Genomic DNA, 26,364 nt, shown 5'->3' on the forward strand with positions numbered 1-26,364 from the left:
CCGTGCAGGTCCAGGTCCTGCTGTGCTTTTTGCAAAGCGATAACCTATTCAACAGTAAGACCAAGAGGCAAAGCCGGCACCTTACGCTCGTGTGACTCCATACTGCTCCACCAGGTCTGAGGCACTCCAAGAACTGCACCACTCACTTGCACCAGGGGCTGGATCCCTGATAGCTGTGGTGCTGCTGTGCCGATGTCTAGGAAAAATGGACTCTGCAGAAGCCAGTTGTCTGTTTGTGCTCTACAATTCCAAGACTACTGGAACCAATTTGGTTTTTGCATGATTTACTGTTATGGTGGTTACTAAAAGCAAGGTGTGTGTGTATGTATGTAAAACTTTGAAATTTATTCAGTGGAAGAGAAGTTGAAGGTTTCTATTTTCTTTTAAGTCGGTTTTTCTCAACAGCTTGGGGAGGCATGCTTGACTTGTCGAGTGAGCTTGGGTTACAAATCGCCGATGGGGCGATTCCATGTGGTCCCATTGTGTACTTAGAGATTGGAGATCATACTTGGGTTTTAAAGGTCTGTGGACACTTCACATTTAAGACGACCATGAGGAAAAGCTTCAAAGTTCTTCACAGAGCAATGGGCTGAAAATATTTTAAGTTTATTCCACAGGTGAAAGAAAATTAAATACAAATGACATGACCAGACCACTAAGATGGACATTTGGGTATCCATTGAAGTATGGTTGACCAAGTTCCAAACGGACTCCTGAGGTCATGAAGATAACCATTGATCAAGTTCTAGACAAATTCCTGAGGTCGTGATGATGACCTTTGATCAAGTTGCAGAGCGACTGTGTGTGAAGTTGACCTTTGAGAAGGATTAAGAACATTGGGCTTGTCAGGTTCACCTGCTCCAGGACAAACGTTTGATATCGATATAGATAAAGGTGTGATTAGCAGTCATTGAGTGGAGTGGAGCGAGATCCACGACACAGACGACTCACATTTGTTCATCTTGAATGTTATGGATATTAGGGCTGACTCGTGTCTCTTAATTATTCAGGGAAAAATCTGTCAGTCTAAACAAAGACGACTATGCCATGGGCAATAAATATTACCTCGTGACTGAATTACAGGATATCCATTGGGTGATACTTGTGTCGGGCGATTATAATGGAAACCAAAACTGATGGTTGATAACGGAAGCAGCTCGATCATGATGGATTTTAATCAAATTCTGTTGATTACAAAGCTGACCGCTATTTCAAAAGGACGTCAGGTGCAAGTCACTTTTTACAAGTTTACTCCAAAGTGACATCATGCCCGCAATACGAGACTCACCTGCAGTCCAGAGCACATGACTGCAGGTCAATGCCCCGAATGGTTTGAATGTTGAGCGGGGGTGTCTGCTTGTCCCAGATATTCTTCCAATCTTGTGAATATTGTTTAAAAATCCGGTTTCCAAGGAATCTTTTTCCTTCCTTAGGAACCATAATCATAGTTGAAGAGGGTAAACATATAATATATCATTGGTGAACATTTGATTTATAAAGGTTTGTACAGGCTGCACACCGGTTGCAAACTGCTCGATATGTAAACCATGAGCTTCAACATTCTCATTGTTTGTGCAAACACCACCGTCATGAAGGAAAGATGAATTGTTCACCTTTATTCATTCGGCTGTGGTGGCACAGTAGCTCCATGGAGGCTCCGTGGAAACAAGAGTTTAAAAGCACAGTTTAATCTACCTGGCTCCTATTCTGTGCTTCTGTCTTCACAAAGAGAATTCCTTGGGATCTTTGATGGGGGCAAATTGATTTAACTACACTTCCCTCAACTAAATGAAGTGTCTCTTGCTTCTGAAAGCTAGTGTCGATCTGTGTCGGCTGACTGGAAGAACGATGGGTTAAATAAGCAGGACATTATCTGGGGCATGCCAACCGCCATGGGAAGCAAAGAGAAGCTGGCGCTTCAGGTGTTAACACCTTGTCGGAGCACAAGAGCCTATTTTGCAATCGACAGAACATCTATTGCTCTGACGAAGCGTTAACGCCTGAACCGTCACCACCTTCCCACGGCAGTGAGCATACCTCATCCACTGTGCTGTTGATTTATTTGATCATGTTATTCCCTCTCCATCACTCATGCATTAGTTCCGCAAGCACCAAATCCATTTTAAATTGATCATCTCCACCTGGCTTCATTCATTTAGCATCTTAATATTGACGCGTATATTTATTCTGAAGCGATTGCTTTTTTTTTTTTTTGCTTTTTTTTTAAACAGGCTTTTTCACGTCATTCTCTTCCTCCAAAACCTTTGACTTTTCCGAGATGCAGCAATCAGTATGGAACGAGAACAGGTACCGTGGAACGCATTGGCCTCCTCTTTGCTTTTCAAATCTCAATCCATAATGGCTTCAAAATATACGAGTTATTTGGTGAAACCGAAAAGCTCAAACAAACGCTCCAATTAAGTCCAGTTATTGACTTTTCAAGAATGTTTCTTTGAAAAAATTAAAAGGAAAGAAAGGTTTTTAAGTGGCGACTTGAAAAAAGTCAGGAGAGCGATTAAATATTTTTGTAATCCGAAGAATGTAACGTCTTTACACAGCTACAAAATGTTTATTGTGAAAGCACAGTTTAAAACTCGCAAGATGTGAGACAAACGACAGGGCCCACGTCCCCCAGACTCCTCCAGTCGCGATCGGGCATTCGATGGAGCCTCGCTGCTTCCTTCAGGAATACAGGGTTTGAGGTGTCAAAGTAGCTGGGAATGTGCGATTGCGAAACCACATGCACTGATACAAGGCATTCCATTTGGACCGTGATTGTGGAGATGGTTGGCGATTGCTGCCACGTGCCTCAATTTATTTTTGTGCATGCCAACCGCGTTGCTCAACGCCGTTTTGTGCGTTGCTTTGTCGTTATTTGAAGTAGATTAACAGATGTAGGAATAGAAACCCCGACATTAGCTTTGTTTATCCATTGGTCTGTGTCGCTCTACCCTCTGCATTAGTCTGCCTGTTTTACGTCGCACTCCCCGAGCAGTGTGGATCCTCACCTTCTATTTTGCAAGAAATCGAAATGCTGCTCTTATCGTTTGCAATACTCAAAGGTAATCACCTGGTGTGTAGGAGTTGCCAGGATTACAATGTGACACATGCACGCACCCACACCCTCCATTTGTTTTAGTTCTACCAGATCTTCGTTAAAGTTTGAAAATTGAGATTACGCATGGAAAACTCACCATCTAACTAATTTCAAGCCATTTGATCTAAAAGGTGGAGTGCACTGATCAAGGTTCATCGAAAGTGCGGCATAGTGCTTCTGAAGGTTAAAATTAAATCCGTTTAACCATGCTGTTAAATTGATGGTAAAAACTGCCGAGCTCATACTTATGGACCCATGACGAGGATATTTTCTACTTTATTTATAGTGTCGGTGTTATTCATTCGTAAATGTATGCAATTTATTGGCCGTTTAACTGTTCGGTATCTTTGACTTGGTCAAAGGAAAATGGTGTCGGTGATGGGATATGGTATACGTTTGAGCATGGACGGTGCCTCGTCGTTTCTTGCTTGTTGTCGGTGTGGTTAGAGTTATACCTGAGCCTTGTAAAAAAAGAAACCTGCCAAGCAGCTTGATTTGTACATTTAACGGGTGGGTTTAGCAAACTGCGGATTGTGACTATGTTCGTAAAATAATCGGTCCTTCATTTGTAAGTTAACGTACAGCAAACAATAAAAACGACCTCGTTTCATGTTGTCAAGTGTTAATCATAGTTTGAAAACGACCAGCAAAAGGTAACGGCTTGTGTTTATGGCGTCTCAACCAAATAGTGCAACAGTTTCTTGCCCTTTGGGGGTGCAGGTTAATGCAATCTGCACATGCTATGGCTTACTATGTTGTGAGTGTTGGTCAGACATCCTTGTGAGCATCAACTTGTTTATATATAATCCGAGGGACCACACAGGATTCTAGTTTGCCATGTATTAAATTCATGATTTGCTGCCTCAACCGAGTGGATTTATTCATTACTTTGGGGTTTGATTTCTCCTGCAACCCCACTTTTTTAATCAGACTATGTGGAGTTTGAGCTCATCAACGGGACGGAGATCCGACATCATTTGGGTCACTGATGTATTAAAAGTGATAGGTTAAACTTGTACCTCATGCTTCAGATCAAAGTCTATATGCTTTCCACCTCCATACCGTTTTTGACCATGCAATGCATAAATCAGAGGTGTAAATGCCTTTGCAATAAAAGTCACAAATTCATTGTTTTCCTTTGGTTTACTCGATGCATAAACAGATATTATCCATTGCCAGTGTATCGACATGTCTCGTGAATTCAGTGTAAAAGGTCAATATTGAGCTGTGCATCTTGTTGCACCTGATGCACCTATTTAGCTGTAATCTCCACTGGTGCTGACTTAGGTCAACTATGGGTAGGTGTTACGGTTGGGGATAAAGGGCGAGCTATGTTGGCATTAAAAAAAAAAAAAAAACCACCTTTAGAGGCCATTTTTCCCCGCAAGCGGGGGTTGGCCTTTTTCGGGAACCATGGTTGTTGTTGTTTTTCGGTCCCCTTTTTGAAGCAATGTTTTACGGCCGGATGCCCTTCCTGACGCCAACCCTTTTTGCCGCCTTTAACGACAAACAGGGAATTACCAGTGAACTGGTCCTCAAATTAGCCGACCTCGGAAGGATGAACAGGCTGAGTCAACCCCCCTGGCGTTAATTCAGCGATCGACCAGGATTCGAACCCAGGATCCTAGGATCCTAAGCCGGCACCCTAGCCACTAGCCCAACACCAGGGTGTTTGGCATTGATGCAAATAAACATAATTTGTATCCCGGGACTGTGAAGACCTATTCCAAAGGGCAAAAATTGAAGCTCCAGAAAGCTCGATAATGCCGGACTCCGCTCGTTTATTCCTAATACGTGAAACACTCTGCAACCCATGCTGACAGATATGCTGGCCACATTTTCCATCCAATCAAGTAATTTCGTTAAATATTTATTCATGCATCGATGCTCTGATGTTGAAAGTTTTGTCAATTGATCAAGAGGTTGCAGAGAAAAAAAAACTAATTTTAAAGTGAATAAAGATGAAAAAAGTGAGGGCTTCAGCCGACGTTCCACAGGATGGTTGTGGATGCCTATTACTCGTATTACTTTTGCACATCTATAAAATGCATAAGCATATGGATGGAGAGGATCATTTTAAAAGGATAGAGCACAAACAATGGTGCAAAGGCAATGGCAAAATACCCAGTACAACCCTTGCCAATTAACTGCTTTGGCAGCACCAACGCTCTGCAGTGCACAGAACATCAGAATCTTGTCAAAAATGGATTCCACTCGGTGCAGAATGATTACAGGTGGGGAATGTGTAATCAGGTTTTTAACGTGTACAAGATCATGGAAAGGTTGTCACACTTCTGGCTCTGCCCATACTTCATCATAAGAATCCGAAGGCTTTGGCTAAGATCCAGGTATGTTTCAGATGCACAGATCCACACATAACTTGTGGAACAATTTGGTCTGCAACTCTTTTGAACTTGTATGAATTATTTGATCAGTTTGAAGAAGATTAAAATGATTCCCTTTTATGGCTCGAACTAAATTGTGGTGTTCTTGGATGTGCCATTTCATTTATCCACACCCCTTGTAGCATGCACTGGCTTTTCCAACGAGGTTTGAGCTGTTGTGCAGGCTTCATTTATTAAAGTCTCTGCTTCTCGTGGAAATGTCCACCAATAAAGCATTCACAAGGATTCGATCGGAGCTGGTCGAGAACAACCCTGGAGTCCAGCACCCTTCTCGGCTCGAGTTGAGAGTGAGAAACGGTTTGCCAGCTCACCGGAAGTAATAATCAATCGCAGTGGAGAAGGCGGCAAAACCAGCACAGCCCAATGCTCCAGCCTTCGGTCCAGCTGCGTGAAAATGAGAAACGCACCAATGGTCTGGATTAAATCATCAAATACTGCATTGTTTGAACCATTGAGGGCCATTTCAAATAAGTGGTTTGACCCATGACTATTCCAAAAGTTTGATTCTCAACACCGACTGTAAACTGTCGGCGTGATACTACGACAGGGTGTTGTTGCAACTACGAGCGTGCCGTCCCTCAGATGGACGTGATGCTTGGAACTCATCTGCTGACCGTGCCTGGTGACCATCAAAGGTGCATCAACGAAAAGATAAGATATCACCGGTACCCTGGGCCTATTCCAAATCCTTGCCATAATGCAGACGTTTGTGGCTCAGTGATGTAACCGGCAGGATGTATTCTTATTGAATAATGCAATTAATAAGCACCCTTAATGTTCAATGCACGTTGTCCAGTGGTGTGGCAAGTGACAATGAGTTATGTAATTGTCAAAACTCGGAATACAGAGATGACTGCACGGCCTCGATCTTGTCCGCAGCCTCTTACTGATATCCTTGCAATCAGCACAGGAAATGACTGCAAGGCAACAGGTCAGCAGAGTAGAATGTGGACGAACTTTAACCCCACTTCTAGGGTGAGGAGTGTAAAATGGTGTCAAGGTGATTTGGAGGCATATAACCATATCCCACAGGAATTTGGTTTGCTTCCGATGCAATGGATGAATGTTCTTCCCGCCGATACCTTCACAAAAATATCCCATTCGGTCTTACATGGGTGATTCGATGATTGAGCACGAAGCCATGATGGGAGAACATGAGAATCACAATTGGTGCCTCATACCCACATTGAATGTTTTCCTTTCATCAACCTTCAGGATATCCCATTGCCAATTCTGCAGGTGAATCATTCGGATAAACGGTCCATGATCATGGAGAAACCCCTTTTGCACTAAACTGCATCTCCCAATTTTTCAGTCTGTCTGGAACACACTTGCACGGGGAGAGTGCAATCCCAGTAAAGATCGTGCTTCGCATCTAACCGCAGAACGGCCTAAATCTTCCGAGTGCGTTCCAAAACCTCACGACCAGGTGACCAGCCTACAGGTTGTTCACCCATCTCCATACGATTTCAAACAAGGATTGGCAGGCCAAAGGTAAATCCTGCATGGTGCTTCCCAGCACAATGCAACCTTTAAATAAACATGCATGAAAAACTTCACACGTTTTGGTGCATGGTCACTTAGCTTTAACTGGCAGCAACACCTGTACACTATTGCCACTGAGCAAGGAAGGTTTGTATTACCAATCGGTCCAATGACAGTTGAGAAACTGGGAAGTTTGGCACAACTCGGTCAAACAACTTTGAAATGGCCCTCATTGTGGAAAAAAAAAAAGCCTAGTTGTGAGCGGGTAAGTCAAGAAAGTACATGGTACGTGAGCATCTCCCAAGGAATCGAAGGAAAGGGTTGTGTCAAGTGCACCCACCTCGAAAACCAATTATTCCACCAGTCACACAACCACCAAGGGCGCCATTCTTCCAGTCAGTCACCCCTCGGTACTGCGAGACAAACAGCATTGTAACAAGTTCCTTTTGAGGAGGTTAATGAAAATATTCAAAGCAGGTCACCATAATGTGTTATCTTTATCATTGGCAATTATTACTACGAGTAGAGTACCCTCCCCACAGGTGATCTTGTTCCAAGCATTCAACACGTTCTTCTGACACACCTTCATTGGACAGTGTATAGGCAACTGACAACTCCCTCAATTGCTCCCAAAAATCAAACAAATAACCCGGTTCATGTGAATGAAGCAAAAACATGCCGACTGCTTATAATTCAAAACGCCTTACTGCACTGAAAAATGTGGGCACAGGAACATCGTATTGTAAAGGATGGGATTGCAATACCTTCTCCCACCTGGAGGCGGCACAACACGATACATATTCACAGAGAAATTTTGTCTTCCATCCCCCACCCCCAAAACCACCGACAGATATAGAAACACTCCTACACAATAAATGGGGTCATGCTGATCCTGTCATGGATGTAATTGGCCCAGAATTGTAGGAGGAGTAGTGTGACAAATAAACACACTGGTCCATGAATTATAGCAAGGATTATTGTTTATGAGCAAATGTACCCAGCAATGCTGGGCAACACAGGGTCGCTTCACTGATGGGAATAATAAGAGGAGGGGTAGGGTATGGGAGGGGGAGAGAGAGAGAGGAGGGGGTTAGAGGGGAGCAGGGGGAGGGGTGGATGGGGATTGGGAGGTGGGGTGGGCGGGGATCGGGAAGAGGAGTGAGCGGAGATTGGGGGGGGGGGGGGGTGAGCGGGGAGCAGGGGTGTTCCATTACCAATAAACTGAGAGAGCTTCCCAAGTGGCTTAAGCACTTAAGCAAGCACTCCAACGAAACAGCTTCTTTTTCTGTTTAGCTCTTACACGAGCCTCGATGTTGTATACAAAATAAAAACACTTGATAAGGAATGACAGCACCTGTAAGAGCAGGCATCCGTGGCTTGGTGAGCAATAAGTACTTATGAAGATCAGGCATTTAATGATTAGCGCTTGGAGTTCACTTGTCTCATTGCTTTCCTAACTGTAATTCTCCCATTATGTTAATCGTTGTTTTAATTCGATTTATTTTGCTTTCCTAACTCCAGAGACTTCCCAGACGGCAACATGTGGTCTTTCTGTCTTCCACCGACTCCTATCCGGCCTAGCTCCCCCAGCTCTCCCTGTGCTCTGTCCCCCAATGTTTTTGAGGCGGCAGCCTTCACGACGATCCTGTTGGTTAATTATTTTTGTTGCACTCAATAAAGTTACACTTTGGGCATATTCCTTAATCTTTTCATTACTCAATATACAGACTTGGCATTTAATATGGAATATTTTTTTTTTTCTTGACTTGGATTTACTTTCTTAACTCAGGATATCAATCTGGTGAGTTTCTTTTACACTTTGGTGATTTATTTGTTAAAAGAACCATGTCACTGATTGTCTGTCACAGCAAGAAGTCAACAACAGGATTATATCACAGGTGGCGTGGCAAAATGCACGGACAGGTGCATTTGACGATTGGCTTCACAGTCGGGTATACAAGGGTTGTTGCGTTCTGTATTAGTGGAAAACAACTGCTGCACATCTACAAAAGTTATTGCCGCTTCCTCTGGAGATGGTCCATCAACTCGACAATGCTGTTTGTCATGGAGTGGTGGCTTTACGAAATTACGGCATGAAAGAGCGTGCTATTGCTCGGCAGTATGGCATCACTCAAGGTCAGGTGTCAAAGATCCTGAAACGAAATGCTCAGAGGGGTGTCCCTACTCCAATACCGAGGCCAGGACATCCCTGCAGAACCACAAGGAGGGATGATCGCCAGCTGCACCGGCTAGTCCGCAATGGCCGTACCAAGTCAGCTAACCAGCTTAGGGCTGAATGGCAGCAACTGACAAATGTGCCTGTATCCAGAAGGCTAGTCAACCAACGACTGGTTCAAGCAGGCTATCGTACCAGGCGTCCCCTGAGAAAGCCACGCCTGACCAGACAACACCGTCAGCGCTGATTGCAGTGGGTCAGAGAGCACCGTCAATGGCAGCCAGGACACTGGAATCACGTGATCTTCAGTGAGGAGTCTAGATTTCTGGTCTATCGTCAAGATGGCCGCGTCCGAGGGCGCGGACAAGTGCATGAAGCCTACAACAAAGATTGTATAGTGGCAAGAGTCCAAGCTGGAGGTTGTGGGGTGACCGTTTGGGCTGCTTTTCATGCAGGGGGCAAAACTGACCTGGTTGTTCTGAAAGGAAACCTGAACCAGTTCAAGTACAGGGCCATTTTGGAAGAAACATTGCTTCCATTTGCTCGTGCAGCCTTTCAAGGAAACTTTGTCTTCCAAGATGACAATGCACGGCCTCATCGTGCTCGCATGATCCAACACTTTCTTGCTGACCGTGGTGTCGAGCATATGGAGTGGCCTGCCATGTCCCCGGATATGAATCCGATAGAGAACTTGTGGGCAGAATTAACGCGTCAAATCGGCCACTTGGACCAGCAGCCGACCTCTGTGCGTGAATTGCAGCAGGCTATTGTCACTGCATGGCAAGCGATTTCTGTCCAAACTTTGGCAAATCTCGTGAACAGCCTGCCTCAACGTGTACGTGCTCTCCTGAATGCGCGTGGGGGTTACACGAAGTATTGAACTGTAATTTTACTGTCCGTATTCCCAGTCGTAATTTGACTTTTGTTTGTGTTTAAAAAAAATTTGGCTAATGTGCAAAATAAAGAGATACTTCTGGAAAACGTACAGAAGTTTAACACAGTACTGTCCATGAATTGAGTTCGATATCAGTTTACATCACTTTCAAGGATCAATTTATTTGTTTCGAAATGTCAAATGTGGTTTTTGTTTCTTTTAAAGGTCACATTAACAAAATCTAGAATAATTTCAACATAATTCCAATGAACTTTTGGTTCTAAGACATCTTGAAAAGTAAGTTCAACCCCACAAAAAAATATTCCATATTAAATGCCAAGTCTGTAATTGTTGGAACAGTAGAAAAAGTTACGTTTAATGCTTTGGCAATGTAGAGAAGGAGGAAGGACAGCTTAGTCATAAGAATCAGTAATTTCTTAAAATTTACAGATTTCACTTCAGATTTTGGCACTTATTTAGTCTTCGAGATCCGATCCTCAAACCCGAACCTGGATTTTGATCATATACTTTATTAGTTCATCAGAGTAGATAGTTTTTCAAAGGCAAGGCATGTTTGAATAGGCCGAAACAAAATGGCGCATTAAGAACCCAGCGATGTGACAGGGCTGACCAAGATGGTGCACCGCCATTTTGTTATTTTATGCCTCCGCCCACGAAGGCATTATGTTTTCGGGTTGTCCGTCCGTCTGTCTGTCTGTCCGTCCATCCGCTAATTCACCCCAGATCCACCTTGTTTGAAATTCCAACTTTTTTCCTGGAAGTCCTGGCAGTGTCCATATGTTTATACCTCTCCCACCCCCCCCCCCCCCTTCCCACACCTCCTCCCCCCCAAGCCCTCTCCCTCCCACAGATCTCCCAATGTCCCTGTTCTCTACTGTTGTGCTTGTGTGCTTCCCCCTCTTCCCATCTTGTTTACCGCTCCCCTTATGTTTTGTGTGTCTGTTTGATTTTTTGTGATAAATGTTAGCTCTTTCACGAGCCTCGATCTTGTATACCAAAAAAGGAGAAATTGTGGGACTATGCAGAGTCATATTGGCGACACAGTCGCATTGTTCTAGTTGTGATGAACATCCCCTAAATTATCTTCAAAAAGGGGGTTTAAAAACACCCAGTCTTCATTCACGTACTCCCTTCAGAATGAAAATCACCTTGGGATTTTCCTCCATGGACAAACCGACTTACCGACTCTATGAGACACTCCGTGCACGAGAACATCGCCCCCACAATGGCGAAGTTCTTCGCATAGGAAACCCCTCGCTGTCCCATGTCTCGTAGGACTTCTCTGGCGGTTGGAGTCCGCATGGGATCCTTTGGGTCGAAGCCAACATTGGAATCGATTCCAGCAGTAAAGACGCCAAACGCGCCTCCCAGCACAAAGCCTGGGGGCAAAGCAGGTACCACAGTTAACGGTGATGTAAAGGGTAGGGTAACGGGTAGGGTACCGTACGGTAGTGTAAACGCGATTGAGGTTCTTCTCACCCGCAGCGCAAGCGAGCACTGTTTTAAAACCGCAGCTTTCCATGAAGGCCTCCACACGCTTCTCCTGCTCGCTCTTCTGCGCGCCCAGCAAACCGCCCTGCGCCGACGCTGGCAGACTTCGGGGTTTCCTCTCATCGCCAACGAGGTGTTCGAGCAATACACTGTACTTGATGTAGTCTGCAGTTGCATCTGGGTCCGCCCTTTCCTCATTGGCATTGCTGTTTACGGACGTCGCCATATTTCGAAATAAAAAAACACAACTCGTGTTCGCGGAAATTGGCTTAATATTAGAAGACCTTTTTATTCGGTAAATAATACAGGTCCTAATATTTAGTACTTCGGTTGAATACTTCATGTTAAAAAAATATATACAATCGGCTCAGCCCAGAAAGGGTGTACAGCCTCAACCGAGCTGCAAAAGGTATCCAATACAACTCCAAAAGCAATGCCTTGAACTGAACCGATTGATGTTTTGTATTACATCATATTTATGGATTTATTCATGCATAATGATTGTTTTATCTTTGGCTTGGAGATATGTTAAATAACAGCCACAAGTTCGTGTCGCAAGACTATATTATTCCCTATTTCGTGTCGCGTGTTCCCCAAGGACAAAATATTGGAAACACCAATAAAAGACCACAAAGCGCTGTGAATAAACAATTAACTTGCTCATATTTAAGGAAACGGGTCACCCCCTTTAAAAAACGAGTGATGCCATTCGTTTTACTCTTTGAGGTGTATAAAATAGTTTCTCCTAGCTAGGTTGATCAAGTATAAATAATTATTTATAATATTTGTTTGTCTTTATTGACAGTTCGATCATAAACCTTCGTGGCTATAATAGATTATTCAAAACAGATGTCAACTGCGCGACAACACTGAGGAACTCAGTCAACCCTCGATATCATTGGCTGTAAGATAACGAACGTGCTCTCGCGAGATCTCATACGATCCCGCTCGACGGCTCGAGAGTCGAGTCACAGCGCAGATGGGATTTCACAAAACACGGAAGCAAATACAAACGCATGGAGCAGGAACTGCATTATATTACGTCTCTCTCCTTCAGAATGAAAATCAATTTAAAGATTCAATTTCAGAATAATTAATTAACAGAATGAAAATTAATTTAAAGATTCAATTTCAGAATAATTAATTAACAGAATGAAAATCAATTTAAAGATTCAATTTCAGAATAATTAATTGACAGAATGAAAATTAATTTAAAAATACAAACATGAAGCAGGAACATCACATTACAATGGTTCCGCGGGCAATAGTCATCCTGCCTTTCTTTCTTCCTTTCTTCCATCCTTCCATCCTTGTTGTCTTTATTCCTTCCTTCCATCATTTCTTCCTTCCGTGTAAGTGCTCCTTCATTCCTCCATGTCTTTATTTATTTATTTCTTCCTTCCGTTCCGTGTAATGTAAGTGCTGATTCATCAGGATGAAGATTACCGCACTGATTTGGACTCTGCCGTCGCCTTTGTCTGCACGGGTGTTGTATAAAGCAGTCTGGAGGTCATTGGTCAATTAATATTCATCAATTAATTAATCATCAATATTATTTCTCTGAATAATATTCCACAGTTAAAACAACAACAACAACAAAATATAACATGGTTGCGCCCATGAGGTTGTGTGGTTGAATGTATTTTAATGATTGATCGTGAATAAGAAGAAGAAGAAGCAGACGAAGCAGAAGAAGCAGAAGAAGAAGAAATAATTAGAAGGTTGTTTGGTATTTCAGATTGAACTTGTCTATTCCCGTTTGATTGTGTTGAGATTTTTTTTTTTTAACACCCGGAATCAAAATGTTTTTGCTTAATTAATATTATTTCTCTGAATTAATATTCCACAGTTAAAACAACAACAACAAAATATAACATGGTTGCGCCCATGAGGTTGTGTGGTTGAATGCATTTTTATGATTAATCGTGATCGTGAAGAAGAAGAAGCTGAAGCAGCAGCAGAAGACGCAGCAGAAGAAGAATAAATAATTAGAAGGTTTGGTATTTCAGATTGAACTTGTCTATTCCGGTTTGATTGTGTTGAGAATTTTTTTTTTTTAACACCCGGAATCAAAATGTTTTTGCTTAATTATGAAATCACTTTGAGTTTGACATGACAAACCCACGGAGGTATATAATATGGAGAGCCAATGACGGCTGTCGGCTGAAGCTAGCGGAAGTTGCTTGGCGGCCATATTGGGAAGCTGATTCATTTTGGATGCTTACCGACTGTAAGGAGTCTTATTTGTGAAGTGAGTTATGTGAGGAGTGAGTTATGAGGAGTGGATTATGAGAGGAGTGGATTATGAGATGATTGAGTTATGAGAGGGTTATGAGAGGAGTGGATTATGAGAGGAGTGGGTTATGAGAGGAGTGGGTTATGAGAGGAGTGGGTTATGAGAGGAGTGGGTTATGAGAGGAGTGGGTTATGAGAGGAGTGGGTTATGAGAGGGTTATGAGAGGAGTGGGTTATGAGAGGAGTGGGTTATGAGAGGAGTGGGTTATGAGAGGAGTGGGTTATGAGAGGAGTGGGTTATGAGAGGAGTGGGTTATGAGAGGAGTGGGTTATGAGAGGGTTATGAGAGGAGTGGGTTATGAGAGGAGTGGATTATGAGAGGAGTGGGTTATGAGAGGAGTGGGTTATGAGAGGAGTGGGTTATGAGAGGAGTGGGTTATGAGAGGAGTGGGTTATGAGAGGAGTGGGTTATGAGAGGAGTGGGTTATGAGAGGAGTGGGTTATGAGAGGAGTGGGTTATGAGAGGAGTGGGTTATGAGAGGAGTGGGTTATGAGAGGAGTGGGTTATGAGAGGGTTATGAGAGGAGTGGGTTATGAGATGATTGAGTTATGAGAGGGTTATGAGAGGAGTGGATTATGAGAGGAGTGGGTTATGAGAGGAGTGGATTATGAGAGGAGTGGATTATGAGAGGAGTGGGTTATGAGAGGAGTGGGTTATGAGAGGAGTGGGTTATGAGAGGAGTGGGTTATGAGAGGAGTGGGTTATGAGAGGAGTGGGTTATGAGAGGAGTGGGTTATGAGAGGGTTATGAGAGGAGGCGGTTATGAGAGGAGGAGACGGTTATGAGAGGTGAGGTGAGGTGGAGAGGTGGAGAGGTAGAGAAGGTGATGTAAAGTGGAGAGGAAGAGAAGGTGAGGTGAGGTGGAGAGGTAGAGGGGGTGAGTGGGGTGAGGTGGAGAGGATGAGATGGTTGGATGAGGTATAGATGATGAGAGTCTGGGGTGAGGTGGAGAGGCAGAGAGGGTGAGTGGGGTGAGGTGGAGATGATGAGACGGCTCAGTGAGGTATAGATGAGAGGATGGGGTGAGGTGGAGAGGGTGAGTGGGGTGAGGTGGAGATGATGAGCTGGCTCGGTGAGGTATAGATGATGAGGATGGGGTGAGGTGGAGAGGGTGAGTGGGGTGAGGTGGAGATGATGAGACAGTTGGGTGAGGTATAGATGAGAGGATGGGGTGAGGTGGAGAGGGTGGGGTGAGGTGGAGAGGATGAGGAGGTGAGATGGAGAGGGTGAGGTGGAGAGGAAGAGAGGATGGGGTGAGGTGGAGAGGCTGAGAGGGTGAGGTGAGGTGGAGAGGATGAGGAGGTGAGATGGAGAGGGTGAGAGGTGGAGAGGAAGAGTGGGTGGGGTGAGGTGTAGAGGATGAGAGGGTGAGGTGAGGTGTAGAGGATGAGAGGGTGAGGTGAGGTGGAGAGGACGAGAGAGTGGGAGGGGTGAGGTGGGAAGGGTGAGAGGTGAGAGGAGAAGAGGAGTGGAGAGGAGTGGAGTGGAGAGGTACGTTTCCATCATGTTGTGAGAACACTCGATGATGACATAAAGGAAGAGCGCATCAGGAAAAAATATTGCAAACTGGTCCTGTTTGCTCACCAGTGAGGCTTGTGGGTTAACTACATGACAGCGTTTCATGTCATTTATGTGACTGACTCACTGTTGATGTGTTGCTGACCCATGTCAGTGTAGAATAAACTCTGGTTATTATTATATCTGCGTGGTTTCTAACATCTCGGTAATAGAAACATACACATCTTAGTTACAATATAATGACTGAATTAAGTAACATCATATAACATGACAACACATCAGATCTTTATATTGAGGAACATTATAGAACAAGCCAAAGAATGGCAAACGACGATGTACCTCAATTTTATAGATTTCTAGAAAGCTTTCGACTCCTTGCCCAGAGAAAGTCTGGGTCATAATGAAGAAATACAGCATACCTGGAAAATTAGTGAACCTTGTAAACGCCCTTTACCAAGACTTTCAATGTGCGGTCGTCGACCAAGGTGAAACAACAGAATGGTTCAAGGTGAAGACAGGAGTTAAACAGGGGTGTAACATGTCAGGATTCTTATTCCTACTAGTGGGTGATTGGGTCATGAGAAGGACGATAAAGAACACCGAGCGGTAATTTTGGGCACTTTTTTTTCAAACAAGCTCTAAACCATTGGATTCCCCAGGAAAAATGCGTCTAGAACCAACTTCAAACTTAATGAACACCATTTCCTTAAAGAACGGGATTCTGAGCCCGAATATCAGTTCAAATATTAGTATTCTATATTAATTAAATAGTCGGCGGTCCTAAAATTCGCTCCAGCTGCATCATCAGTGCGCCACGCCTTTGCTTTGACAGGCTTACGATCGGCTTCCCAATATGGCCGCCAGACTATTTCCGGTGGCTTCACGGCGGCTAATGCTGCGAGGTGGCCAATTGGCTCTCCATATTATATACCTCCGTGGACAAACCTAACAAGCCTAACATTTGCTTTGGTGCTGGCATGCCAGATCCGAGGCTGGAGCTACACGTGAAGCGATCAACAAAATGCTGGCCGGTTGTGCCGGTTCGTTTTGTGCTGCCTCAGCCTTCCCTCGGTGGACTTTAACTCGACTGGTAAGCAGGCAACCACGGCCTAGTCGGCAGGACCCCTCGCTTCCAGTTTTTCAGTACGTGGGAAAACGTGTGAGGCGGAAGGATTACGTGTTCGTTTGGGGGTTCACGAATACGGGTGCACTGGGCATCCCTTCATTCCTGGGTCCTGGTCTGATGAGCGAAGGCAGACGCAAAGTGCAATTCAAGCCCTACAGGCTGGAGATGCCCAACAAGGTAACGGGACATCGTGGCAATGCCTGTTGTAACCCCACCAACATAGAGCTCAGGTGTTGAACTTTTCCCACATCATACAGCCTTTGTATACAACGTTATTGTTACATTTTCTTTGTGAAACCTGTTCTGCTGCATGACACGAGTGTTAAAAAGTTTACCTTTTGACAGATTTACCTTTTTGGTTTCTGCATGGCTTTCATTAGATGTGATTGTAATTGGCAAATTTAGCACAGCATTGGCATGGACGATCACGTGATTGGTGTGTGCCTGGTGTCAAATTGCCAGGTTATGTAACGTGTATGCTCCAATTGCTCCGTGTATGCTCCAGATGCCCTTTACTGATTACCTTTACAATTACAATTATTACCTTTACAATTACTTTACAATTACAATGATACAATTACCTTTACTGAAATCCCTTTTTTTCGCTATCCGCCACAGGTGCCTGGAAGATCTCTCATTGTTGCACACCATCTTCGTTTATCAATATCAAGGTGTCATAAATAAAATACTTGCATTTCCTGCCTAGAGAGAAAGAGAAAGAAAGAGAAATAAAGAGAAAGAAAGAGAGAAAGAGAGAAAAAAGAAAAAAGGGATTGCGTTAAACTTAAAGTATGTAAGCCACAGAAAACCCTGTATTACGATCACTTCAAGATACAAATGTACCAGACTTCATATGGCGTTGGTGCTGACGTAGGAGTTCCTGAACAAGAACTGGGCCTGGTGTGGTGCTGATCACGCCAGGGGGGTTTTGGTCACGCCGGGGGGGATGTTGGTCACACCAGGGGGTGTTGGTCACGCCGGGGGGATGTTGGTCACACCAGGGGGTGTTGGTCACGCCGGGGGGGATGTTGGTCACACCAGGGGGTTTTGGTCACGCCGGGGGGGGAGGGGGGTGTTGGTCACGCCAGGGGGGAGTGTTCGTCACGCCAGGGGGGAGTGTTCGTCACGCCAGGGGGGAGTGTTCGTCACGCCAGGGGGGAGTGTTCGTCACGCCAGGGAGTGGGGGGGGGGGGGTGTTGGTCACGCCGGGGGGGATGTTGGTCACGTCGGGGGGGGGGGGGGGGTTGTTGGTCACGTGGGGTGTTGGTCACGCCGGGGGGGGTGTTGGTCACGCCGGGGGGGGTGTTGGTCACGCCAGGGGGGAGTTCGTCACGCCAGGGAGGAGGGGGTGCTCCCGGGGGGGTGGAGGGGGTGGTCATGGTCACGCCGGGTGTTGCTGGTCATGCCACGTGGTTTGCTGTTGCCTCCCAGCAGTCATTCACGGGAGGAATAATGATTTTTTCCATGTGCCGGCGGTAACTCGCCTACTCTTCAGGAAACACACCATGCGATCCTTAACCCCCATCCACTAATATTCACCTACCTAACCCAAGTTGGATAGCCCATAAAGGTGAGAGCAGGTACCCAAAACATAACAGAGGTCGCAAAACAGATCACCACAACCAATTATAAACTTCCAAGGAATTGCATTTTTAAATTTAATTGTTGAATAATCAAAATGAAATGACTTGTAACGATAATATTCCCTTCAAAATCGACCTGTTAATGCAGTGAAATAGGGGAAACCTCCAAGCTCATGCTCTCCTCTTCCCTATTTTCCTCTTGATGTGAATAACCTGTTGGAGTTGGAGTTATGTGCACATATTTTTAACTTCTGTGATTACCATGAAGAATATACTCGGTTTTATTATTGTATACAAGGTCAAAGCTTGTGGAAGACCAAGAGCACTTAGCAGATCTGGACGCCACAGAACAAAATCAACATCAGAGGGTGGGGGGAGGGGGAGAGGAAAGGGTTGGGGTCAAACTCCAACAACAGGGTTGAAGGGAAAATAGAGGGAGAGTTGGACAAATGATGGGTGAGAGAGAGAGAGAGGGGACTCATGGGGTGGACAAACAAGATGGATACAGAAGTACATTCTCAGGATGTAAAAACCGGAAGTTAGGAAGGATGTGGGTGGATGAAGGGATAAAAAAAAGATCATGATTTTGGATGGGGCATGATCTGAGTTTGTTGGTGAACAGTTGTCTTCAGACATGGCCACCGTTTGCTAGCCACCATCTACAATTCCGATAGAAGAGACATAATTACTCTTATGGAAAATGTTTTCGAGTTTGTTTTATCCTCAAAAATATACCTGTATTGAATACACATCAGTGGTAAAAGATTGGCCTTTAAAACCTACCCTGATGAAGGGGGACAGACCTCTGTACAAACACACAAACTGACTGTGTTTTATGTGGTGGATTTTAAAATCGAAGCCAATGATTCCTAGTTGATGCTCAACATCCCAAACTGTCTTTCACGAAGTGGACAATAGTCACTGGAACCCTAAACAAATGAAAAATTCTTCCCCAAATGAGCTCGATAAAGTGCAACCATGATTTGGGCTTCCGGCACCTCCTCAACCACCATGGACCCTGGGCAGAGTTTGGAACATGGCTGCGATAAATACAAATAGACGTATGTACCATTTACTATCTCGGCTCATACTGCAGTCAAGATGGCACTTCATTAAATATTCATGGATAGAGTCATCGATTGTGCTCTGATGTTTTGGCCTGACATCCCCCAGGTACATCTTTTGATCTTGCTGTCGCTGCTGCTGTTCTGCAGATCACTTCCGCTGCTTGTGGATACGGCTTTACATTGCTAGCCTCGTCCATACAAGACATCACCAAGGTCTGGGGCACGGGGCTCAATAAGGACTCCCAGCTGGGCTTCCAAAGAAGTCGTCGTGATCGGAGTAAGCCAGAGTACCGTACTATTACCAAAAACTCCTGTCCCTGTCCTGCACCCATCGATTTGATTGTTCTTGAGTGATGAAGAACACCCTAGATCACTCGGTTGGTAGTAAGTCTATGGTGAACATGTACACAGAAACAAAAAAAATTCAACGTTTACAAAAATCTGTGAGACCGGGTGACGTTTTTTTCTTGCTCATCAGCCTTCCTTGCGTCGGCTCCTCACAACCTGACCTCTAAACCCGTGCTCACAATCCTGGCAGGAATGGCTGTTTTCAAGCTCGTGCTGTGCACTTTCACTTTCTGGTAACACAGACTACATGCCGAGGCTCACTTCATCAATACCGCTAGTTTGCGAGGCACATACCTATTTGCAAGGCCATGTTGCAATACAGCTTTTGTATATGACATCCTTGTTATATTTAATTTGAAAAACGTGAGTGTTATTTAAGCTTATCCCGCAGGTACCCGTGGAAATTCCGCTTAATGCAACCTCAAGATTATTATGCGTGTTGTTGGCTTAATGGTTAAGGTGGCTGGCTTAAGATCTTAGGGTCTTGAGTTTGAGCCGTTTTAATAGCACCAGGTGGGTTGACTCAGCCTGTCATCCATCCAAAGTCAGCAAAATGAGTAACAGCTTACGGGTAACGGGGGTACTGCATCAGCGGCACGACCGCGCTTCCAGAAAATGATGCAACCAGCAGCCACAGGCTGCATACGAAACAACATTATTATGCAGAGAATAGTTTACTTTATTAAATCAATTCTCAACCCCAAATCCTCAGCTTCCCTCTCTCCTTTTTCTTTATAAAAGTAGAGCATCTTGAAATCATGTTTTAAAATTTAAAGTTTTGTAAATAAACGGATTATTTGAGTCATGTTAGTGATGTGCCGATGTGCTTGTATGTGACAGCCAAGTGCTACGATCTTGTGCTGAAACCGTCACCTGTCGCTTTGCCATTGAGGTTGCCACAAGGAACCCGTGTGGTGCAGGTGGCCTGCGGTCGCGCCCACTCTCTCATCCTTACCGACAACGAAGGAGGTAAGTGAGACATTTTACCAGTTGGCCAAGTGTGAAATGACATGAGTGAGAGGATTAAAACGCAACTATTCTGTTTGCCGAGTCATTTGTGGTGTCTCCAAACAACCTTTTTTCCTTCATCACCGAAGGTAGATGGAGATAATTTTAAAAGTGATTCTTCATCCTGGAGAGATGGGTCCCAAAACGATATACGGTGTAGCATTATATTTCATGAAGTTGTAGATGAGTTATGACTAAACTTTGTGGATGAGTTGCTTTGGTGACAATAACAAGCTGATTAGATTTTGTTTCAGGTCCGAATCCAGATCCGGCCTATCAGTGGGATACAAAATGTAAACTGTTCAGCCTGGCGGAGGTGTGCACTTTACTGAGTGCAGTTCTTGTTGCACATGCATGAAATGTACATGTAAACTTAATGAGCCTGAGATACCAAAGAAAGGAATGCATTAAACTGATGGGCTTTTAATATATACTTTTCATCCAGCTAGTGAGGCTCATGGAATGAATGAATGAATGAATGATCGTTTTAAGGCCATTTTCCCCGCTAGAGCGGGGGTTAGCCTTGCGGGACCCATGACAATCATGGTTCCCTTTTTGAGGCAATGTTTTTTATGGCCGGATGCCCTTCCTGACGCCAACCCTTGGTCACGCTCTTACGATGCGCAGGGATACGGTGTACCTATTCTAAATCGGGGTACACACCGGGATCATTCATCCCAGCAAGCTGTTACTCAATTTGCCGACCTCGGAAGGATGACAGGCTGAGTCAACCCCCCTGGCGTTAATTCAGCCATCGACCGGGATTCGAACCCAGGATCCTAGGATCCCAAGCCGGCCCCCTAACCGCTAAGCCTTAGCAGATCCGCTAGCAGATCCGATCCGCTTAACCGCTAAGCCACCAAACCAATATATCAACCAAACTAACACACCCCCCAAACCAAAACATCCACCAAACCAACACATCCGCCAAACCAACACATCCACCAAACCAACACATCCGCCAAACTAACACATCCGCCAAACTAACACATCCGCCAAACTAACACATCCACCAAACCAACACATCCGTCAAAGCAATACACCCCCCAAACCAACACACCCCCCAAACCAACACATACGCCAAACCAACACATACGCCAAACCAACACATCCACCAAACTAAATAATCCACCAAACCAACACATCCACCAAACCAACACATCCACCAAACCAACACATCCGCCAAACTAACACATCCACCAAACCAACACATCCGCCAAACTAAATAATCCACCAAACCAACACATCCGCCAAACCAATACATCCACGCCAGCATGGATAGAGTCATCTGTCTGGTGGCAGACATTCCAGGCTTTCATGGAAGAGCAGAATAAATTTTTCTTGGAAGAAGAATAAACATTTTTTTTTTTACAAGCAGTAATTTTTGAACTTGGAGAAAAGCTTAACATAGACTTTTCCTGTGTGAAAGGTTGTGCGGCATTTGATGGCTTGGGCAGGCATTTGTAATTTGTTCAGGGTGCTGGCATTAACCTGCCTACACTTTGTGAAGGACACCATAGGACGTGATGTCCATGAGTTGCGAGTACCCATCTGCCAGCGACCAGTATTGGCAGATGGGTACTTCAGTTTGACGTCATCTCGATGGACTGTGATGATGCGTCAGTGCGTCAATTTCCTCATAATTCATCTCTGCGAAACACCAGGACGACAATTTATAGTTGGGTCAGGATTCAAACCCAGGCTAAACAGTAAACATCTCGGCGGGGAGTGCCCACACATCTCAGTGGGGGAGTGCACACATTTTTTGTGGTATGGCAGGCCTGAGGAATATTTTAAACTTTTGGGTTATTTATTTTCAAAATGTGAAAAAAAATTATAAAAATAAATGAAACAACATGGCTTCCACTCTAGTTTTTATTTATTTTTTACGTAATTTAAACATGTAGTTTTCAGTGCATTGCATCCCAGAATGAGGAAACAAGAGAAAAGGGTATGAGAGATTGGTTTGGATGTAAAAGAACGGGGGAAAGGGAGATCTATGGAGCTGTGGAGGGAGGAGGGGGGGATTAATAATAGTAAATTTTGCATACATAATATGTAAATGTGCCATCAGGCTGGGTTATCGATTTCCCCCGTTTTTGAAGAGCCACACCCACGACCTTTGTGACGTATAAGCCTAATCCTTCATTTCGTGTTGAAATTGTATGGGATTTGGAAGGGTTGACCCACCAGGCCTCGTCAGCCCAAAGGCAGTTTAAAAACAATACATTTTATTGTGTGTCCTGCAGTGTTTAGTTTGGGAAACAATGCCTACGGCCAGTGTGGGAGAAAAGTGATTGAAGATGAAGATTACAAGTAAGCAAAATGTTTGTTGATTGTTTTTTCCACACTCGATTAACAATGCACCACCATTGATGTTGTCTTCATGTGTGTGGAGCCAGTGGCGGTGTAGAGAAAGCTTTGAATCCACCTGCTCCATTTCTGACTGTTTCAGCCACATTCTCGATTTGTTTATCGATTGTGAAAGTCCAAGGCTTTGTAGTTGAGGTCACTGTCGATAACGGTCATTGATGCCATTTGTCACGGTGCTCCTGGTTTACCGGTTGCCCTTTCATTCAATTCATTGCCATCGTGTTCATCTCAGCTCCAGCCATGTGGTGCACGCGATTCGTGGCTTTGGAGATCAAGTCGCTGAGGTTAGTGAACCCAAAGAAGGTAAGTGTTTTACGTGCAGTAAACTTGAATGATTTACATCGTGCAACACAGCTACCCCATGGCCCTGAGTCATGAACTGTACCACATGTCAGACAGACGTACAATGTCATTACGTGTGGGGTGAGCGGATGTCCAGTACTTACAATGTAAATACACAAAATGGAATGTCGGGAGAAGGTTTCATAACGTGATTCGGTTGAAACTTGCACCTCATGGGGATTCTTCATGCCGACTACTTTTATACCTCAAACTAGAGTCATCCAAGCTATATCCTAGCTAATCGACAGTTTCCAAATTGAAAGTTGTATTTCTTGACACCTGGGCCATTTAATCAATATCTGCCTGACGATGACATCGTCAATACGATTTATTGTGCTTTAATCACCAGAAAGTGAAGATTTTTGTTCTTCTGTCATTTTAATGACATTTGGCTAACCCCCGCTTCTAGTAGGGAAAATGGCCTTTAAAATGCATGTTGTTGTTGTGTTGTGTCATTTTAATTGTTTAGTTTTGTTATAGTTGGTCTCCTAATTTGGAATTTTCTTTCAATTCTAATCCCTGATTTTAATTAAAGATTGTGATTATCGAATCTACAACTATGACAATATACAATGTCCAACCTATTTTGAGACTGGTGGCACAAATTTTAAATTGAATTGTCAAGCTTTATTCAACCTTCAACACTAGCAAGGCATTTGGTAAAGTGCATGCCTCTGCCAGGCTGAACATTTTACGTTTTGTATCCCACTGATGAGCCGTATCTGGATCCAGAACTTAACCAAATTCTAATCAGTGTGTTCTTATTACTTACCAAACTCGCCCACCAAGTTTTGTCATAACCCGTCCATAACGTTTTGACTAACTGGAGATGAGAGTTGGGATGACTGACTGACTGGAAATGAGAGTTGAGAAAAATAATAAGAGGCATTATTTTTCAATATGCCCTCATAATTCATATTTTATAGTGTTTTTACATTTGCTGATTTGCAGGTTGTTTGTGGTCAGGACCACAGCCTGTTCCTTACTGTCAGTGGGAAGGTCTACGCCTGCGGCTGGGGCGTTGATGGACAAACCGGTAAGTCCAAGATATAGATTGTTTTCATCACAAATGTACACTTCTTGGATTGGGGATTGGATGGGGGCAATGGGAACATTGTGTGGCAGGTAAATCTAGGACCTTACAAGGAGTTATAAATTTTAAAATTAAATGAGTTGTAAAACACACCGAAAATACATGACATTGTCAAAAGTATGTGGACACCCGAACATCACACCCATATGTGGTCATTGAACGTCTCGTTCCAAAATCATGGGCATTAATATGGAGTTGGTCATATTTCTGCTATAACAGCCTCCACTCTTCTGGAAAGGCTTTCCACTAGATGTTGGAACATTCCTGTCGGGATTTGCTTCCATTCAGCCACAAGAGCATAAGTGAGGTCAGGCACTGATGTTGGGCGATTAGGCCTGGCTCCCAGTCGGCGTTCCAATTCATCCCAAAGGTGTTTGATGGGGTTGAGGTCAGGGCTCTGTGCAGGCCAGTCAAGTTCATCCACACCGATCTTGACAAACCTTGTATGGACTTCGCTTCATGGGGGCATTGTCATGCATGAAACAGGAAAGGGCCTTCCCCAAACTGTTGCCACAAAGTTGGAAGCACACAATCGTCTAGAATGTCATTGTATACAACAACAACAACAACAACAACATGCATTTTAAGGCCATTTTCCCTGCTAGAGTAGGGGTTAGCCTTGCGGTCCCCATGACAATCTTCTCCATTTTGCCCTATTTTCTGCATCTCTCCTTGTTAACCCCCTTGCCCGCATTTCTTCTTCCACCATCTTTAGCCAAGTCTTTCTCGGTCTTCCCCGTCCTCTACTTCCTTCGACATTCATTTCCATCACTCTTCTCAACCAGTCACTTTCATCCTTCCTCAACAAATGACCAAACCATCTCAACCTGTTTCTCTTCACAGCATCAATCACAGGCTCTATTCCCATCATCTTTCGCAATTCATCATTTGTCTTCCTCTCTCTCAACGATACTCCACACATCCACCGAACCATTCGCATTTCCAGCCTTTCCAGCCTTCGTTGCCGCTCTACGTTCATTATCCATGTCTTGCTCCCATAAATCATAACACTCCTCACACATGCAGCATACACCTTTCCCTTCAGCTTCAACAACACTCCGCTCCTTATCAGCACGCCACTCAGTTCCCGAAACTTCTTCCATGCACATCTCACTCTATGTGACTGTGACTTTATCTGTCTCACCCTTCATCTCATTGTATGCTGTAGCATTAAGATTTCCCTTCACTGGAACTAAGGGGCTGAGCCCGAACCATGAAAAACAGCCCCAGAACATTATTCCTCCTCCACCAAACTTTACAGTTTGCACTATGCATTCAGGCAGGTAGCGTTCTCCTGGCATCCGCCAAACCCAGATTCGTCCGTCGGACTGCCAGATGGTGAAGTGTGATTCATCACTCCGGAGAACACGTTTCCACTGCTCCAGAGTCCCATGGCGGCGAGCTTTAAACCACTCCAACCGACGTTTGGCATTGCGCATGGTGATCTTAGGCTTGTATGCGGCTGCTCAGCCATGGAAACTCATTTCATGAAGCTCCTGACGAACAGTTGTTGTGCTGGCGTTGCTTCCAGAAGCAGTTTGGAACTCGGTAGTGGATGTTGCAACCGAGGATAGACTATTTTTATGCGCTATGCACTTCATTACTCAGCGGTCCCGTTCTGTGAGCTTGTGTGGCCTACCACTTTGTGGCTGAGCTGCTGTTGCTCCTAGACGTTTCCACTTCACAATAACAGCACTTACAGTTGACCGGGGAAGCTCTAGCAGGGCAGAAATTTGATGAACTGACTTGTTGGACAGGTGGCATCCTCTGACGGTGCCACGTTGAAAGTCACTGAGCTCTTCAGTACAGCCCAATTCCACTGCCAAAGTTTGTCTATGGAGATTGCATGGCTGTGTGCTTGATTATATATACCTGTCAGCAATGGGTGTGGCTGAAACGGCCGAATCCACTAATTAGAAGGGATGTCCGCATACTTTTGGCCATGTATTGTTGGTGGGATATGAGCTGAGCATCAACTTTCTTTTACTGTTGTTGGTTGGTTGAGCTTCGCTTTCCGACTACACATCGGGGTTTCTCCAACCTGCTTATACGCATCAATTG

The 26,364-nt window shown here is 44.5% G+C and overlaps 3 protein-coding genes across 9 annotated transcripts in view; 2 read left to right on the forward strand and 1 right to left on the reverse strand.

The window, feature by feature from the left end:
* LOC137430140 (active breakpoint cluster region-related protein) overlaps window positions 1-4,230 on the forward strand; it is a 102,239-nt gene extending 98,009 nt beyond the window's left edge. For 2 of the 3 annotated variants that reach the window (XM_068120749.2, XM_068120750.2), the window contains exon 23: window positions 9-4,230. In XM_068120749.2, the coding sequence (XP_067976850.2) occupies window positions 9-95 (87 nt within the window). In that variant the 3' untranslated portion in view covers window positions 96-4,230. The remainder of the gene's footprint in view (window positions 1-8) is intronic. The other variant, XR_013623840.1, reaches the window with a different exon arrangement.
* A 626-nt stretch (window positions 4,231-4,856) lies between these two features.
* On the reverse strand, window positions 4,857-11,803 carry TIMM22 (translocase of inner mitochondrial membrane 22). Its single transcript, XM_068120753.2, has 4 exons — window positions 11,538-11,803; window positions 11,241-11,437; window positions 7,328-7,400; window positions 4,857-5,886 (listed from the first exon to the last, which is right to left on the reverse strand). The coding sequence occupies exons 1-4, from the start codon at window positions 11,773-11,775 to the stop codon at window positions 5,810-5,812; spliced, it is 585 nt and encodes a 194-aa protein (XP_067976854.1). The 5' UTR covers window positions 11,776-11,803; the 3' UTR covers window positions 4,857-5,809.
* A 1,194-nt stretch (window positions 11,804-12,997) lies between these two features.
* Window positions 12,998-26,364, forward strand: part of RCC1L (RCC1 like) — a 28,200-nt gene continuing 14,833 nt past the window's right edge. For 2 of the 5 annotated variants that reach the window (XM_068120758.2, XM_078780319.1), the window contains exons 1-7: window positions 13,395-13,544; window positions 16,348-16,666; window positions 19,287-19,416; window positions 20,328-20,456; window positions 22,745-22,811; window positions 23,101-23,152; window positions 24,162-24,246. In XM_068120758.2, the coding sequence (XP_067976859.2) occupies window positions 16,385-16,666; window positions 19,287-19,416; window positions 20,328-20,456; window positions 22,745-22,811; window positions 23,101-23,152; window positions 24,162-24,246 (745 nt within the window). In that variant the 5' untranslated portion in view covers window positions 13,395-13,544; window positions 16,348-16,384. Of the gene's footprint in view, window positions 13,059-13,123; window positions 13,271-13,394; window positions 13,545-13,590; window positions 13,679-16,316; window positions 16,667-19,286; window positions 19,417-20,327; window positions 20,457-22,744; window positions 22,812-23,100; window positions 23,153-24,161; window positions 24,247-26,364 lie in introns of those variants that run through there. The other 3 variants (XM_068120756.2, XM_068120759.2, XM_078780318.1) reach the window with 3 other exon arrangements.

The sequence above is a fragment of the Myxine glutinosa genome, chromosome 6, assembly GCF_964187855.1.
Source record: "Myxine glutinosa chromosome 6, kmMyxGlut1.1, whole genome shotgun sequence".
NCBI classification, from domain to species: domain Eukaryota; kingdom Metazoa; phylum Chordata; class Myxini; order Myxiniformes; family Myxinidae; genus Myxine; species Myxine glutinosa.